The sequence below is a fragment of the Oncorhynchus keta genome, chromosome 29 (genome assembly GCF_023373465.1).
Source record: "Oncorhynchus keta strain PuntledgeMale-10-30-2019 chromosome 29, Oket_V2, whole genome shotgun sequence".
Taxonomy (NCBI): domain Eukaryota; kingdom Metazoa; phylum Chordata; class Actinopteri; order Salmoniformes; family Salmonidae; genus Oncorhynchus; species Oncorhynchus keta.
Window position 1 is genome coordinate 35,548,955 of NC_068449.1, and position 16,799 is coordinate 35,565,753.

A 16,799-nucleotide genomic window follows, 5' to 3' on the forward strand; every position below is an offset into this window, starting at 1 on the left:
TTTTGTCTTTGCTGTGAGTCACACTACCATATTTGTCTTTCATCTATGTCTGCTGTTTTACTCATATCAACAACCTGGGGGTAAACTCGGTGAGCAACCTCTGCTTATTTTTTACCATCCGTGCACCTGCTGCGTTCATAGCTATATGATAGCGACAGAGAGAGAGAGCGAGAGAGTGAGAGCGCGAGAGAGAGAGCGAGAGAAAGAGAGAGAGAGCAAAGAGAGAGAGCAAAGAGAGAGAGCAAAGAGCGTGAGTGACAAGAGACCAGATGAAGACAGAGTAGAATGAGGTTGCTCCTAGACAAGGATTTGTTATCCATTCCCCCCTTTCTCCAAATGGTTAAGGTGATGATTGTAGAAGGGTATGCTGATCCTAGATCTGTGCCAAAAGGAAACTTATACCTAGAGCAGAGAGGACTGGGATGAGGCTGTCCACTAACTTAGCCATCAAGAGCTGGAGAGGAGGACAAGGTTTGAAACCAAGGCTCCAGGTACAAGTTGCCCTTAAACTGACCTCAGAACTACATCTACCTACGCGAAACATGGTGCAAATCCGCTGGAATTTTGTGTAATATCGAGGGCCCCCACGCTCCACCAAATGGGGGGAGAGAGAGAGAGAGAAAAAGCGAGAGAAAGAGAGACCTAATGGGGGGGTGAGGGAGGGAGTGACGGAGCATGGCATTGCTTAATCTCTTCTCCACCCAGTCTGGTCTCAAAGACTAGATGTAACTAAGTAAATGTAAATCCGGGACACTCAAATTAGTAAAATATGTTACGTTTGATATGGTTACATAACACAGAAGGTTACTTAAGGTAAAAACGAAAGGAGGGTGGTTGATCGGTGTGGGCGTATAACGCAAACATCTATCAACCCAAAGGTTGTGTGTTCGTATACCATCAGGACTACATTACCCTTTTAGCTACTTTGCAACTACTAAAATAAAAATAAAAAAACATGTTAGCTAACCCTTCCACGAACCCTAATAATTTTAGCTAACCCTTCCCCTAACCCTTTAACCTAACTCCTAACCTTTACCCTATCTAACTTTTGCCACCTAGCTAATGTTAGCCACAACAAATTGGAATTCGTAAAATATTTTACGTTTGGGAATTCAAAATATATGGTACATTTTGCAAATTCGTAACATATCATAAGAATTGTAATTCATAACATATCATACGAAATGGATGATGGACATCCCAAAATTAAGATATACCATACGAAACATATAGTAAATTTAGTGTCCTGAATTTACATACAGAATAACACAGAATGCTCTGAGACCAGGTTGCTCCACCCCACTGGGCTACCAAATTAACTGGGGTTTGTTGGAGACAGCAGGCTTGACTTGGTGCCAGTCTTGGGTGGTCAGACAAGTGGCCCTAGAGCTGTGTTTTCTAAGCCCAGAGGAGTGGGGAGGCTCAAAGCAATATATGTGTTTCAAAGGCCGCGGCTTGGACCACCAGACCACACGTTTTTCCAGTTTGAACTACACTGAATATTAAAAGGAATGTTTTGGCCATGACACAAGCTCTGAGCTGGATTGATAACTGTACCTTAGCTGTCCTGGTGTGTTCCTCCTGTCCAGCAGCACTTGCACCCTAATGGAAATAAACCCAGAAAACTATACTGTGAAAAAAAATACTGTAAAACTATGCTTTATACAGTACAGTTCAGTCAGTCCATGACCTAACAATGATGATACACTGCACCCTTGTGGTAGACCAATGTATCATCCCTTTATTATGGGATACTCTTCAACGCGCTCTGCTGCATGGACATTTTACACAGCACCCTAATTCCCTATATCAGAGGTCACCAACCTGTCCTTAAGTCAAGATCACTATCGAGTCAAAATGCAAACCGTGACCTACCACTCAGATTGTTTAAAAACATGACTTGAAAAATGTAAGCCTATGCAACATTAACCAATTAAAAAGAGCTCTGTCGCAACAAGGTTTGTGCAGTAGGTTATAGGCCCAATACATGGCTATGCTTGAATTGCCCTGCCAGTGTTGTTCTTCTCAGACCATTTTGAAATTATATTTTAAAAAATGTTGGTATATGATCAAACTGGTAATAGATCATTTGTTGTATTAATTGTGATGCACAGCTGAGTGCGCATAAAATATACATACTTTATTTTTACTGGACTGATGGCCTGCATCTGATGGTCTACCATTCCAAGGGTTTCTGTTACTTGTACTATTTTCTACATTGTACACACACACCAATTGTTATAGGGTACTTTTACCCTTTTTGTGTTATGGGAGTAGTAATCAGGAAGCGAAGGTCGAGAGCCATGCGTCCTCCGAAACACGACACCAAGCCGCACTGCTTCTTCACACACTGCCCGGTTAACCCGAAAGCCAGCCGACACAGGAAACACCATACAGCTGCCGACCGAAGTCATGTGCATGTGCCCACCACAAGGAGCCACTAGAGCTCATGGGGCTCCCAAACCCGGATCTGTAGTGACGCAGTGCCTTATACCGCTGCGCCACTCGGGAGGCCCTATCGTTGTTTTATTAACAGAAATGTTTGGTGATCGACTAGGAATTCCTTGGCGTTGGTGACCACTGCCCTATATAGTGCACTACCTTTGATGAGAACCATATAGATCCTGGTCAAAAATAGTGCACTATAAAGGGAATAGGGTGCCATTTGGGAGACACAATACAATGTATACAGCATCTCTTACCTTGACATTCAACAGAGCCTTGAGGTCTCCTACATCCTTCAGTTTGGACTTGTAGAGCATCCAGCGATAACGTATCTCCTCCATACCCACATCCTCAGCCCAATGGTCAGCCCCGTCCCCGGCTCCAGATGCAGCCGCCCCAGACATCAGCAGTAGCTGGAACTGCTCCTGACCCCAGCCCAGACTGGACCGCAAAGTCTGTGGGAATGAGAGGAGAGAGAGGGGGGGTGGAAAGAGAGCGGGAGAGAGAGAGAGAGGAGGAAGAGAGAAGAGGCAAGTGAACAACAGGGGGATGGAGAATGAAGAAGACTAAACAGTTGCATATGGCTGAGGGGTAAGCAGAGGAATTGTTGCATAAAGTAATAACAATAAGCAGTGTGTGTGTGTAATGTCTACACAGGATCTTTGCACAGAAGAATAGCTACAGCAGTAAATACTGAAGGAATACTTAACCCTTTTTCTCTACTGAAACCACAGCAGCACATACATACTGTATATCCCCAAACAAAGAAGAAAACATCTTCAATCCCCTTTCTGCATTGATTCAATGTCTGCTGACATTAAGGCATGCTTTGTGCTCTGTTATCCTATCCTGACAAAAACATTCCAACCACTAACATGGCCTGCTAGCATCCCAAATGGCACCCTATTTACTATATAGTGCACTATTTTGGGCCAGTGCTCTATATCAAAAGTATATATAGAGAATACACCCAGATGTCAATTCAATGTCTATTTCATGTTGGAAATTTCATTGAAATGACGTAGAAACGCTGATTCAACCAGTGTGTGCCAAGTGGGTAGGGTGACATTTAGGACACAACCTGTCTGACTGTCTGCAGCTTCTGGTTGGGATGTAAGTGTACTGGCCGTCAGTACAGCTGCCAAAAGTTATTTTAGCCGTCTATAGGAACGCTGGAAGGTTTGCGGTGTGTATCTGGGGTGTGTATTTGTTAGGGCCTTGCTGTAAGGTATGTCTACCTAGCCCAGTAATAAACTAAAAGGAGCCTAACACAACTCCTTATAGTCCAAGGACCTTACATGCTCTGTTTAGAGGCAAATTGGCTCTGGCAGCCAAAACAGCCAAATCCTCTGAAACGTAAATTGATTCTCAACTGCGGTACGGTTCTAGAAATAAAGCCTTCTACTTTCTTATCACATCAGAATAATTTCACAAATAGACACTTACTGTACACTGTTTCAACCAGTTTTAACACAGTTGCAGCCGACAGTATTTTTCAGTGACAACACGTTTGCCGCATCCGCCTTCTGTTTACACACAGGTGTTCGGAGACGTATATAGCTAATTAGCAGAGTTATGCCTCGGTCTTCCATCTGTTTTCAGTAAACAAGCGCTGTAACATGGAAATATGGACGTGGGAACCCCAATCGGCCCTATAAGGGTGTAGTAATTTAACCTTTTGTTTTTTTGAAAATTATTTCTCGCTATGTTTCCAAAACCGTACAGCAAGTGATTGGGGCTCTTAAAGAAACTCCGCCGGCCAGAAGATTATTTTCGACCATCCTGGTGCACTCTGAACATAACATCCTCCAGAAGTTCTCACAAAGCATGTATATTACTGACAAAGTAACTTGTTTTAAGCCAACCCTGATGTCCTAACCATGTCTGAATCCTGGCATAGGAAGGCCACCAAAAATTCTGAAATTTCCAACCCAAATTACAACATTTTCTGAACTGCTAAAAGGGGGCGGAATTGCAATCTACTGCAGAGATAGCCTTCAGAATTCTGTCATACCATCCACGTCTATGCCCAAACAGTTCAAGCTTCTCCTTTTAAAGATCCATTTCTCCAGAAATAAGTCCCTCACTGTTGCTGCTTGTTATTTACCCCCCTCAGCCCCCAGCTGTGCACTGGGCACCATATGTGAATTAGACCCCCCCCTCCCATCTATCGTCAGAGTTCGTACTGCTAGGTGACCTAAATTGGGATATGCTTAACACCCTGGCTGTCCTACAATCTAAGATAGATGCCCTCAATCTCACACAAATGATCAAGGAACAACGCCAAATCCGTAACCATGGGCACCCTCATAGATATCATCCTGACCAACTTGCCGTCTAAATACACCTCTGCTGTTTTCAACCAGGATCTTAACGATCACTGCCTCATTGCCTGCGTCCGTTCGTTATGGGTCTGCAGTCAAATGAACACCTCATTACTGTCAAACGCTCCCTAAAACACTTCTGCAAGCAGGCCTTTCTAATTGACCTGGCCCAGGTATCCTGGAAAGATATTGACCTCATCCAGTCAGTAGAGGATGCCTGGTTGCTATTTAAAAGTGCTTTCCTCACCATCTTCAAAATAAGCATGCCCCTTACAAAGTAGAACTAAGAACAGATATAGCCCTTGGTTCACTCCAGACTTGACTGACCTTGACTCGCACAAAAACACCCTGTGGCGTATTGCACTAGCTTCGAATAGCCCCCGCGATATGCAACCTTTCAGGGAAGTCAGGAACCAATACACACAGTCAGTTAGGAAAGCAATGGCTAGCTTTTTCAAACATAAATGTGTATCCTGCAGCACTAATTCCAAATAGTTTTGGGACTGTAAAGTCCATGGAAAATAAGAGTACCTCCTCCCAGATGCCATCTGCACTGAGACTAGGAAACACTGTCACCACTGATGAATCCACAATAATTTCAATAAACGTTTCTCTATGTCTGGCCATGCCTTCCACCCCGGCCAACAGCTCTGCAACCCCCGCTGCAACTGGCCGAAACCCCCCCGCTTCTCCTTCACCCAAATCGCTGATGTTCTGAAAGAGCTGCAAAATCTGGATCCCTAGAAATCAGCTGGGCTAGGCAATCTGGACTCTCTCCCTAAAATTATCCGCCGCCATTGTTGCAACCCCTATTACTAGTCTGTTCAACCTCTCTTTCGCATCGTCTGAGATTCCTAAAGATTCCTCTCCAAATGGGGAGGCACTCTAGACCCAAACTGTTACAGACCTACATCCATCCTGCCCTGCCCTTCTAAAGTATTCGAAAGCCAAGTGAACAAACAGATCACTGAGCATTTCTAATCCCACCGTACCTTCTCCGCTATGCAATCTGGTTTCCGAGCTGGTCACGGGTGCACCTCAGCCACGCTCAAGGTCCTAAAAGATATCATAACCTCCCTTGATAAAAGACAGTACTGTGCAACAGTCTTCATCGACCTGGCCAAGGCCTTCGACTCTGTCAATCACCGCATTCTTATCAGCAGACTCAACAGCCTTGGTTTCTCTAATGACTGCCTCACCTGGTTCACCAACTACTTCTCAGATAGAGTTCAGTGTGCCAAATTGGAGGGCCTGTTGTCCAGACTTCTGGCAGTCTCTATGGGGGTGCCACAGGGTTCAATTCTCAGGCCGACTCTTTCCTCTGTATTTATCAATGATGACGCTCTTTCTGCGGGTGATTCTTTGATCCACCTCTACACAGATGACACCATTGTGTATACATCTGGCCCTTCTTTGGACATTGTGTTAACAAACCTCCAAACGAGCTTCAACGCCATACAAGACTCTTTCCGTGGCCTCCAACTGCTCTTAAATGCTAGTAAAACTAAATGTATGCGCTTCAACCGATCGCTGCCCACACCCACCCACCTGACTAGCATCACTACTGATGACAGTTCTGACTTAGAATATGTGGACAACTATAAATACCTAGGTGTCTGGCTAGACTGTAAACTCTCCTACCAGACTCACATTAAGCATCTCTAATCCAAAGTTAAATCTCCACTCATGCTGCCAAACATACCCTCGTAAAACTGACTATCCTGCCGATCCTTGACTCCGGGCAATGACATTTACAAAATAGCCTCAAACACTCTCCTCAGCAACCTGGATGTAGTCTATCACAGTGCCATCCATTTTGTCACCAAAATGACAAATACTACCTACCACTGCGACCTGTATGCTCTCGTTGGCTGGTCCTCGCTACATATTCGTCGTCAAACCCACTGGCTCCAGGTCATCTATAAGTCTTTGCTACGTAAAGCTCCGCCTACATCAGCTCACTGGTCACCATAGCAACACCCACCCATAGCACGTGCTCCAGCAGGTATATTACATTGGTCATCCCCAAAGCCAACACCTCCTTTCCTTCCAGTTCTCTGCTGCCAATGACTGGAACGACTTGCAACCCCCCCCCCCACTAACTTTAAGCGTTAGCTGTCAGAGCAGCTTACCAATCGCTGCAGCTGTACACAGCCCATCTGTAAATAGCCCATCCATTGAAGCACAGCAATCCCATACATTCAGACATTTCTGAAGAGACTAAATGAAATGCTTGTGGTAAAAGACAAGTACTGGGCTATGTAGCTCCCACAAGCCATTAACTACCCATTCCTCTGCACTACATGTTTCAATCCAGAGAACCCACCTCTGTCTTTCATTCCTTACTTCCTGCGTTTTAATCCATCTCTTATCTGCTGTGAGACTTATTCCATCCCCATACTGTATATCGGCTCAGAACATTCAAATAAATGTTTAAAAAATTTAAGTCTAACCATAAGATGGCCACAGCACTTGAGTACCTCATTATTTCTGTGTGAATATAAACAGGAGTGAAATACTGTATATTTCTGAGAGAATTCATTAGCACCAACCTTGAGTGTGTTCTGCCTGATCTTGAGTTCTCTGGTGCTCAGCGGTCCCTTGGTGTTGAGAATCCCTGAAAGAGTATCGTTTTCCTTCTGTAGCCAGCCCTCAAAAATCCTCCTCTTGTCCTCGTACTCCGCTGCACTCAGAGCTGACCCTGGATCTGCCTGAAGGACCACAACAACAACTTACTTGAGGTGATATTTCACAAAAGAGAATCCGTTAGCTAATTTTCTAAATATTCTGGTTTATAACAGAAGTGTAATATCAGTTAATGAGAATATTGAGTGATGAGTCAATTACTTTTAAGAAAAGGTTGACGACATCTGCTCCTCATTCACTCAGCCTATTGAGTCCACTGGTCCCACTTAGACAGAACTAACATCTTTTTCCATCCTGCGACTAGTGATGTCCAGCCACCCGACAACAGCCCCTCCTCCAGACCATCTCTGGAGACCTTCTCCCATTCCTCACTTCCCTCATCAACTCATCCCTGAACACTGTCTGCGTCCCCTGCAACTTCAAGATGGCCAGAGCCGCTCCTCTGCCCAAGAAACCAACCAACACTCGACCCTTCTGATGTCAAAAACTACAGACAGATATCCCTTCTTTATTTTCTTCCCAAAACACTTGAGCATGCTGTCACTGACCAACTTATCTCTCTCAGAACGATCTTCATCCTAACCAGTCTGGAGGCTCTCTGCTCTGCCAAAGCTGACTCTTTCTCCTCTGTTCTCATCCTCCTAGATCTATCCTCTGCCTTCGACACCGCGAAACATCAAATCCTTCCCTCCACCTTCTCAGGGCTGTGCGTACATCTCAGGCTCTGCACACTCCTGGATTGCAATTCAACCTGGCAGGTCGCGCCTGTCAGGTGGCATAGAGAGGACCATGGCGCGTGCCTACAGAGCAGCAAGGGGAACTGCCCCTCCCTACCTTCAGGCTATGCTCAAACCTCACATCTCAACCCGAGCACTCCAGTCTGCCATCCTCCAGTCTGTTGGCCGTCCCACCCCTACAGCAGGTCAGCTCCCGCCTAGCCCAGTCACAGCTCTTCTCTGTCCTGGTCCCCCAATAGTGGAACCAGCTTCTCTCTGATGCTAGGACAGCAGAGTCCCTTCCCATTTTCCTGCAAACGTCTGAAACGTACATCTCCAAAGAGTATCTTAAATAAGAAATCCCCCCCGCCCAAAATACAAAACTTAAATTTGTCTTTTCCTACTTGCACTGACTTTGCTGATAACTTCTGTATTGAGAAAAAATGTGCTAATACGACTGTGATATGTGGTTGTCTCACCTAGCTATCTTAAGATGAATGCACTAACTAAGTCACTCTGGATAGCAGCGTCTGCTAAATGACTAAAATGTCAAATGTTGTGTTCGAGCCCTGAATTGGCTTAAAGCTGTGTTATGTCCGTATACACGGGTATGACAACCAAATAAAGATTTGTACTGTTCTAATTACGTTGGTAACCAGTTTATAATAGCAATAAGGAACCTTGGGGGTTTGTGGTATATGGCCAATATACCCCGACTAACAGCTGCATCCTGTATCCGTATTGCGTCATCCATAAGAATAGCCCTTAGCCGTGGTATATTAGATATATACCACACCCCTCATGCCTTATTGCTTACAGTGGGGCAAAAAAGTATTTTGTCAGCCACCAATTGTGCAAGTTCTCCCACTTAAAAAGATGAGGCCTGTAATTTTCATCATAGATACACTTCAACTATGACAGACAAAATGAGAAGAAAAAAAAACAGAAAATCACATTGTAGGATTTTTAATGACTTTATTTGCAAATGATGGTGGAAAATAAGTATTTGGTCACCTACAATAATATAATAATAATAATAATAATAATAATAATAACATAACATAATAACATAATAACATAATAACCTACAAACAAGCAACATTTCTGGCTCTCACAGACCTGTAACTACTTCTTTAAGAGGCTCCTCTGTCCTCCACTCATTTACCTGTAGTAATGGCACCTGTTTGAACTTGTTATCAGTATAAAAGACACCTGTCCACAACCTCAAACAGTCACACTCCAAACTCCACTATGGCCAAGACCAAAGAGCTGTCAAAGGACACCAGAAACAAAATTGTAGACCTGCACCAGGCTGGGAAGACTGAATCTGCAATAGGTAAGCAGCTTGGTTTGAAGAAATCAACTGTGGGAGCAATTATTAGGAAATGGAAGACATACAAGACCACTGATAATCTCCCTCGATCTCGGGCTCCACGCAAGATCTCACCCCGTAGGGTCAAAATGATCACAAGAGCGGTGAGCAAAAATCCCAGAACCACATGGGGAGGACCTCGTGAATGACCTGCAGAGAGCTGGGACCAAAGTAACAAAGCCTACCATCAGCAAGGGCATTGAAGATTAAATGTGGCTGGGTCTTTCAGCATGACAATGATCCCAAATACACTGCCCGGGCAATGAAGGAGGGGATTCGTAAGAAGCATTTCAAGGTCCTGGAGTGGCCAAGCCAGTCTCCAGATCTCAACCCCATAGAAAATCTTTGGAGAGAGTTGAAAGTCCGTGTTGCCCAGCAACAGCCCCAAAACATCACTGCTCTAGAGGAGATATGCATGGAGGAATGGGCCAAAATACCAGCAACAGTGTGTGAAAACCTTGTCAAATGTTTTCTGTAAGTCTTCACCTCTGTCATTGTCAACAAAGGGTATATAACAAAGTATTGAGAAACTTTTGTTATTGACCAAATACTTATTTTCCACCATCATTTGCAAATAAATTCATTAAAAATTCTACAATGTGATTTTCTGGATTTTTTTTCTAATTTTGTCTGTCATAGTTGAAGTGTACCTATGATGAAAATTACAGGCCTCTCATATTTTTAAGTGGGAGAACTTGCACAATTGATGGCTGACAATACTTTTTTGCCCCACTGTAATTATACCATGCCCATTTGAAGTTGAAATTATTTTATTAACTAGAAAATAATGAGTATGTGATTGTGAGTTAATAGAATCATTGTAGATAGTAAACCGTACCGTGGTGTGTTGACTTGAGCTCTGTAGCCCTCCAGAAGATTTTCTAGCAAAGTCTTGGTCCATGACTGGATCTTCCATCTTTGTCTTGATCAGGGTGAAGGACCCTCTGTGTCGCAGGTGTCCCACTCCACTTCCACTCTGGTCTCCCATTTCACTTGTTCCCTCTCTATAGCTGCTTCTGCTGCCCTGACTATGACCTTGCCCTAACCCCACATCTACCTCCATGGCCACAGGTTCAGCCACACCTCTGGACCTCTGCTCATCCACCCACTCCTCTGTCCGCCCGCTACTGCTGGACCCAGACGCCCCGACTACCACCACTCCGCTACTCCTAGAGCCTGATCCCTCCATCACACCGCTACCTGTAAAATCAGAACCTCCCACCACTCCGCTACTCCTGGACCCGGAGCCCCCCACCACTCCACTACTCCTGGACCCAAAGCCCCCCACCACTCTGCTACTCCTGGACCCAGAGCCCCCCACCATTCCACACTGGGGGCTTCTGCCTCCTGTGTGGCCTGAGGAGTTTATCCTTGTGGTTTCCCCTCCGTTCTCCCCCTCTCCTCCCTGACCATACCCCCTTCTCCAGGCAATGGAGTCCACCTCCTCAACACCAAAGCTGTGCTCACCGCCACCCTTCTCGCTGCAATTGCCACTGCTTTCAACCCCACTGCCATGTCCCGGTCTCTGACTGCTTCCTTGGCTTAACGCCATTGGACCCTGTTGACCACTGCCCTGTCTCTCCCCATGTTCAGAGAGATCCATATCCTCCACACTGCCCTCGAACCCTCCCTCGACCCACACACCCTCTTCTGCTCTAAAACTTGCCCCTTCGCTTTGCTCCATCCTTGCCCCTGACCCTGTTCTTCCCCCTCTCCCAGACCCTGATCCATAGCTCTGAGAGACCCAGACACCATGGTCCTCTCCTGGGGATCCCTCTGGAGCACCCTCCCTCCTGCTGCTGGAGCCTCTTCCTTTGATCAGGTCTCCTCCCTCCCCAGGAAAGAGCTCCCTAGCTGGGCCTGTCAACTCCCCAGCCTGACCTCTCACCCTCTGGATGTCTAAGTCATGGTCCTCAGAGGAGCTGTGCCCATTCAGCAGCCTGGGAATGGAACAGTAGACAGTCAGTAACTGAAGGAATCTCTTAGGATTGGTGTGTAATTGGCCGCATTAAATACTTTTCACCCAGATGCAGGGACAGCATGTGCAACATATTGACTTCTTTGTAGAAGGCTATGGTTGGTAAAGTTTTCGGAGACAGATGTGCACAAGCCATATGAGGTTGCCGAGAACCTTCACTGAAACACACTAAACTAGAGATGAAGTAGCATTAGTGGTAATGGTACTAGAGTAGTCCTCCCATAGAGACACTATCATTCACAAGGGTGGATGATTCGATACAAAGCTGTGCAAAGCTCTAGAATGTGATGATAATAGCAGCCATCTTTGTCAAGTATAGTTGTTGATTCCAAAGTTCTATATCTAATTCTAAGAGTTTTCCGTCAAGCCCGCTATATATAGCGTAACGTACCTGAAGAGGTTGAGGCTGAGGTCATGCAGGGCCATCCAGGACTCTCTCAGGCGCTTCATGTCCCTGAGGATGTGTACTCGTCCCTCCTCAGAGGTCCTCTTCAGCACCCCCTGGCCCTCCACCTCTGTCTGGTGCAGCTGCAGCTCCTTCTCTGGGAACTCACCTAGTGCCCTCTACAGGCCCGGAGGAGGAATAACACAGGATAGGACGTGACATATAAACTACATGCAAGTTCAGCACTGGACAGAGTCACAGTTTATTTCCTATAACTCTTTGTCAGTAGAGAACATGTTATTATTATTTTTTAAACACAGGATACCCTCTCCATAGTAGTCCAGTGCCTAGTCATGTTTGTCCATCTTCATCAAAACAGCCATAATCAGTGCCACATAACAGATGTGTGGTATGTCAGTACCTCAGCTTCATGCTGTCTGTTGTCCACGCTCCACTCCCCAGCAGAACTGCGGTAGGACTCCAGCTTCTGCCTCATAATCATCAGCCACTTCTCTACATTCAGCAGGCTCTCATGGAAACTCTCGTGCTCCCTGATGCTCTCCTCACTCTCGTTCCCCTTCACCTGCCACACACACACACACACACACACACACACGTTAATATCAAAGATATACACTCAGTGCCGGTTTATTAGGTACACCCATCTAGTACCGGGGTGGACCCCGCCCCTTGCCTCCAGAACAGCCTGAATTATTTGGGGCATTCTACAAGGTGTCATAAATATTCTACAGGGATGTTGGTCCATGCTGACGCAACAGAATCACACAGTTGCTGCAGATTGGACGGCGGTACATTCATGCTGCTAACAGCCCGTTCCATCTCAACCCAAAGATGCTCTGTTCAGTTGAGGTCTGGGGACTGCGAAGGCCACTCAAGTAAACTGAAGTCGCTGTCAATGTTCCAGGCAATGTTTTTCCACTCATTTGTCCAGTGTTGGTGATTGTGTGCCCACTGGAGCCGCTTCTTCTTGTTTTTAGCTGACAAGAGTGGAACACGGTGTGGTCGTCTGCTGCAATAGCCCATCCATGACAAGGATTGACGAGTTGTGCCTTCCGAGATGCGGTTCTGCGCCGTTATTTGTCTGTTTGTGGCCTGCCTGTTAGCTTGCATGATTCTTGCCATTCTCCTTCGACCTCTCTCATTAACGAGCTGTTTGCGCCCATAGTACTGCTGCTGACTGGATGTTTTTATTTTTAGAGTATCATCATTTTTAAAACTTCTGCTTAGTCAAATCCTTCCATTCTTACCCGGACTGCCTTGTATAGGTTCCTCCAGTCCCCATACAGTCTCTCAGATCGGGTCTTGTTAGTGGAGCTGGATGACACCACAGTCTCCAGAGCTGTGATGTGGGCCTCACAGTCCTCCAAGTCCTTCTTGATCCCCTGAGAGACACAAAGCAACTTTATGAATGCTTTATACATGCTTATATGTTCTAAATGAGTCTCATAGGACCCCCTGGACACAGGCTCAATTCATCTTTCCTCAATTCCTTGCATCCTATCTCCTTGCCTCCTTGCCAACCATATTGGAGGAGAAGGTCACTCCACTCGAACCTACTCCAAAGCCTTTGAGAAGGAGGTGAGGAGAGAGGATGCAAGGAAAGATTAATTGAGCCACAGGTTAAGAATGTAGTAAGTGACCCACCCGTAGCTGGTCTGACTGGCTCTTCTTGGCCAGTATGTCTGGTTGGAGGATGTCTGCTGAGTATAGTCTGTCTCTCAGGAGGGTCAGCTTGCTCCTGATTGACTCGTAGGTGTCGCCAAAGTCCTTCGTCCTCGAGATCAAACCCTAAGGACATACGTAAGCAATAAGGCACGAGGGGGTGTGGTAGCAGTAAAAATACATATTTTTCTCATACCCGTGGTATACGGTCTGATATACCACATCCCAAATGGCACCCCATTCCCTACTAATGACCTACATATGACCAGAGCCCAATGGCACACACACGAAATCACTCACACACCTGCAGTCTTCCCTTCCTCTGCAGAAGCTGGCTGTGCAGTAGCTCTCGGTTCTTCACGGCGGCGTTGAGCTCCATCAGTAGACTCTCTGCTCTGTCAGAGCCAAACACTGAAGCCAGCAGATCTCTCTTCACCTGCAGCAGACTCAACCGCTCTTGCAGCTGTAGACTTTGCATCATCAACCTCTGTAGGGGGATAGAAAGAAATAGAGGAAACAAAGACAGACAAAAAAAAGTAGAAATTTGTGCCTCGGGGCATCTAAATCACACATTCCTCTGTGTCAACGAAAAGGAAGCATTATCCTCAGATGTCTCTTTTTCATAGATCAGGAAATTATTGAACTCCCTGACCTGTGCTTTCAGTATTCCCATGTCTGGAGGGGAGGAGGTTATATAGGGAAAGCCATAGATTCAATTTAATGATGGAGAAGGCTCAAATGGCAGTCTCTTCGATATATAGTACACTACTTTTGACACCCTATTCCATATATAGTTCACTACTTTTGACCACAGCCCTATGGGCCCTGATCAAAAGTAGTGCACTAAACAGGGAATAGGGTGCCATTTCGGACACGGCCCAAGCCAATCTCTGTCAAGTACTGTCTGTCTGTAGGGCTGAATGGATTTCCATAGCTGACCTAATTAAGGTACCATGACTACAGTATATCATTATTAGAGTGGAGGTCTCCAGGCCTTGAGTGCCACAGCCACTACAAGTTTGGTTTCTCAGCCATCAATGGGTTACCTTACGAATACAATCCTGGTTTAGCTGCTTGATTGATGGGATTGAAGGTCACCTTTTCTCGATGCATTTTACAGTGTTGAATTAGCTGCATTGTATGTTTTCTGTATCATGTCCTGCTACATCCCTTTTAAGCACATGACCAAAAACATTTCCCATGGTGGAATAATAGTTTATCAAATCAGTGCAGTGCAGTGTGGTGTTTATACCTCGATGTTCTGCACTAGCAAGGCGATGTGGGAGAACTCAGACACGTCTGCTGAGGCCTCCAGCACCTGAGAGACCAGCTGGCTCCACTGAGAGAAGCCATGCAGAGGGTCCTGCAGCACCAGTCTCAGCCCTGTCTCTGACTCCACACATAGCTTCATTGCGCGACACTTCACACTATAGGCAGACAGGGGAGAGGAGACGGGCTTCAAACAGGCTAGATATGGTGCATTGCATGGAAAAGACAAAATGTACTGTATATATTTAAACACAGTAAAAAGTCAGAGGGAAAATGCAGCTTATACATTTAGCCTGTTTGACATTTAACCAAGTAATCACTGTATGTTTCAATAAGTTATTATGTTATAGAACAGCATAGACATCCTGTCTTTTCCTATAGAGAGAGCAAGGACTGTTTGCATGAATTATCATACAACATCAAAAGCTAATCAGTAAGGGAAAGTGGAATAAATTGAGCCATGTTTTTACATTCAGCATCACCCCATCAAGGGGAATATAGTATTCTTTCTAACAAAGATATCTACACATATTTCAAGATGTTGTGTGTATCCCTGGAAATAATCAGAATATAGGTAAACGGTTTTAAAAACCATACACTACCTTGACCAAAACTATGTGGACACTTGCTCGTCAAACATCTCATTCCAAAATCATGGGCATTAATATGGAGTTGGTCCGCCCTTTGCTGCTATAACAGTATCCACTCTTCTGGGATGGCTTTCCACTAGATGTTGAAACATTGCTGCGGGGACTTGCTTCCATTCAGCCACAAGCGCATTAGTGAGGTCGGGCACTGATGTTGGGCAATTAGTCGGTGGTCCAATTCATCCCAAAGACGTCCGATGGGGTTGAGGACAGTGCTCTGTGCAGGCCAGTCAAGTTCTTCCACACCAATCTCGACAAACCATTTCTGCATGGACCTCGCTTTGTGCAAGGGGGCATTTTCATGCTGAAACAGGAAAGGGCCTTCCCAAAACTGTTGCCACAATGTTGGAAGCACAGAATTCTCTATAAACTCAATGTATGCTGTAGAGTTAAGATTTCCCTTCACTGGAACTAAGGGGCCTGGCCCAAACCATGAAAAACAGCCCAAGACCATTATTCCTCCTCCACCAAACTTTACAGTTGGCACTATGCATTCGGGCAGGTAGCGTTTACTGGCATCTGCCAAACCCAGATTAGTCCATCGGACCATCAGATTGTGAAGCGTGATTCATCACTCCAGAGAGCACGTTTCCACTGCTCCAGAGTCCAATGCCACCAAGCTTTACACCCCTCTAGCTGATGCTTGGCATTGCGTATGGTGATCTTAGGCTTGTGTACGGCTGCTCGGCCATGGAAACTAATTTCATGAAGCTCCCGACAAATAGTTAGTGTTGACTTTGCTTCCAGAGGCAGTTTGGAAATCGGTAGTGAGTGTTGCAACAGAGGATAGATTATTACCCGCAACGTGCTTCAGCACTCGGTGGTCCTGTTCTGTGAGCTTGTGTGGCCTACTACTTCGCGGCTGAGCCGTTGCTGCTCCTAGACATTTCCACTTCACAATAACAGCACTTCGAGTTGACAGGCACAGCTCTAGCAGGGCAGGAATTTGACTAACTGCTTATTAGAAAGGTGGCATCCTATGTCTGTGCCACACTGAAAGTCACTGAGCTCTTCAGTAAAGCCATTCTACTGCCAATGTGTGTCTACGAAGATTGCATGGCTGTGTGCTCGATTTTATACACCTGTCAGCAATGGGTATGGCTGAAATAGTGGAATCCACTCATTTGAAGGGTGTCCACATACTTTTGTATTTAGAGTTCCGTCAAAAGTGTGGACAACAACTCATTCAAGGGTTTTTCTTTATTGTTTATTATTTTCTACATTGTATACTAATAATAATAATAATAATAGTGAAAACATCAACATCATGAACAGGTCATGTTGTAACCCCCCAAAAAAAGTGTTAAACAAAATCAAAATATATGTTATATTTG

The 16,799-nt window shown here is 45.4% G+C and overlaps 1 protein-coding gene across 3 annotated transcripts in view; it reads right to left on the bottom strand.

Annotated features, from left to right (window-relative positions):
• LOC118362780 (nesprin-3-like) overlaps positions 1-16,799 on the bottom strand; it is a 45,618-nt gene that overhangs the window by 5,773 nt on the left and 23,046 nt on the right. For 2 of the 3 annotated variants that reach the window (XM_035743382.2, XM_052486465.1), the window contains 10 exons: positions 14,802-14,976; positions 13,854-14,036; positions 13,532-13,675; positions 13,135-13,269; positions 12,288-12,449; positions 11,873-12,045; positions 10,342-11,443; positions 7,322-7,480; positions 2,703-2,900; positions 1,558-1,602 (listed from right to left, as the gene is read on the bottom strand). In XM_035743382.2, the coding sequence (XP_035599275.1) occupies positions 1,558-1,602; positions 2,703-2,900; positions 7,322-7,480; positions 10,342-11,443; positions 11,873-12,045; positions 12,288-12,449; positions 13,135-13,269; positions 13,532-13,675; positions 13,854-14,036; positions 14,802-14,976 (2,476 nt within the window). The remainder of the gene's footprint in view (positions 1-1,557; positions 1,603-2,702; positions 2,901-7,321; positions 7,481-10,341; positions 11,444-11,872; positions 12,046-12,287; positions 12,450-13,134; positions 13,270-13,531; positions 13,676-13,853; positions 14,037-14,801; positions 14,977-16,799) is intronic. The other variant, XM_035743383.2, reaches the window with a different exon arrangement.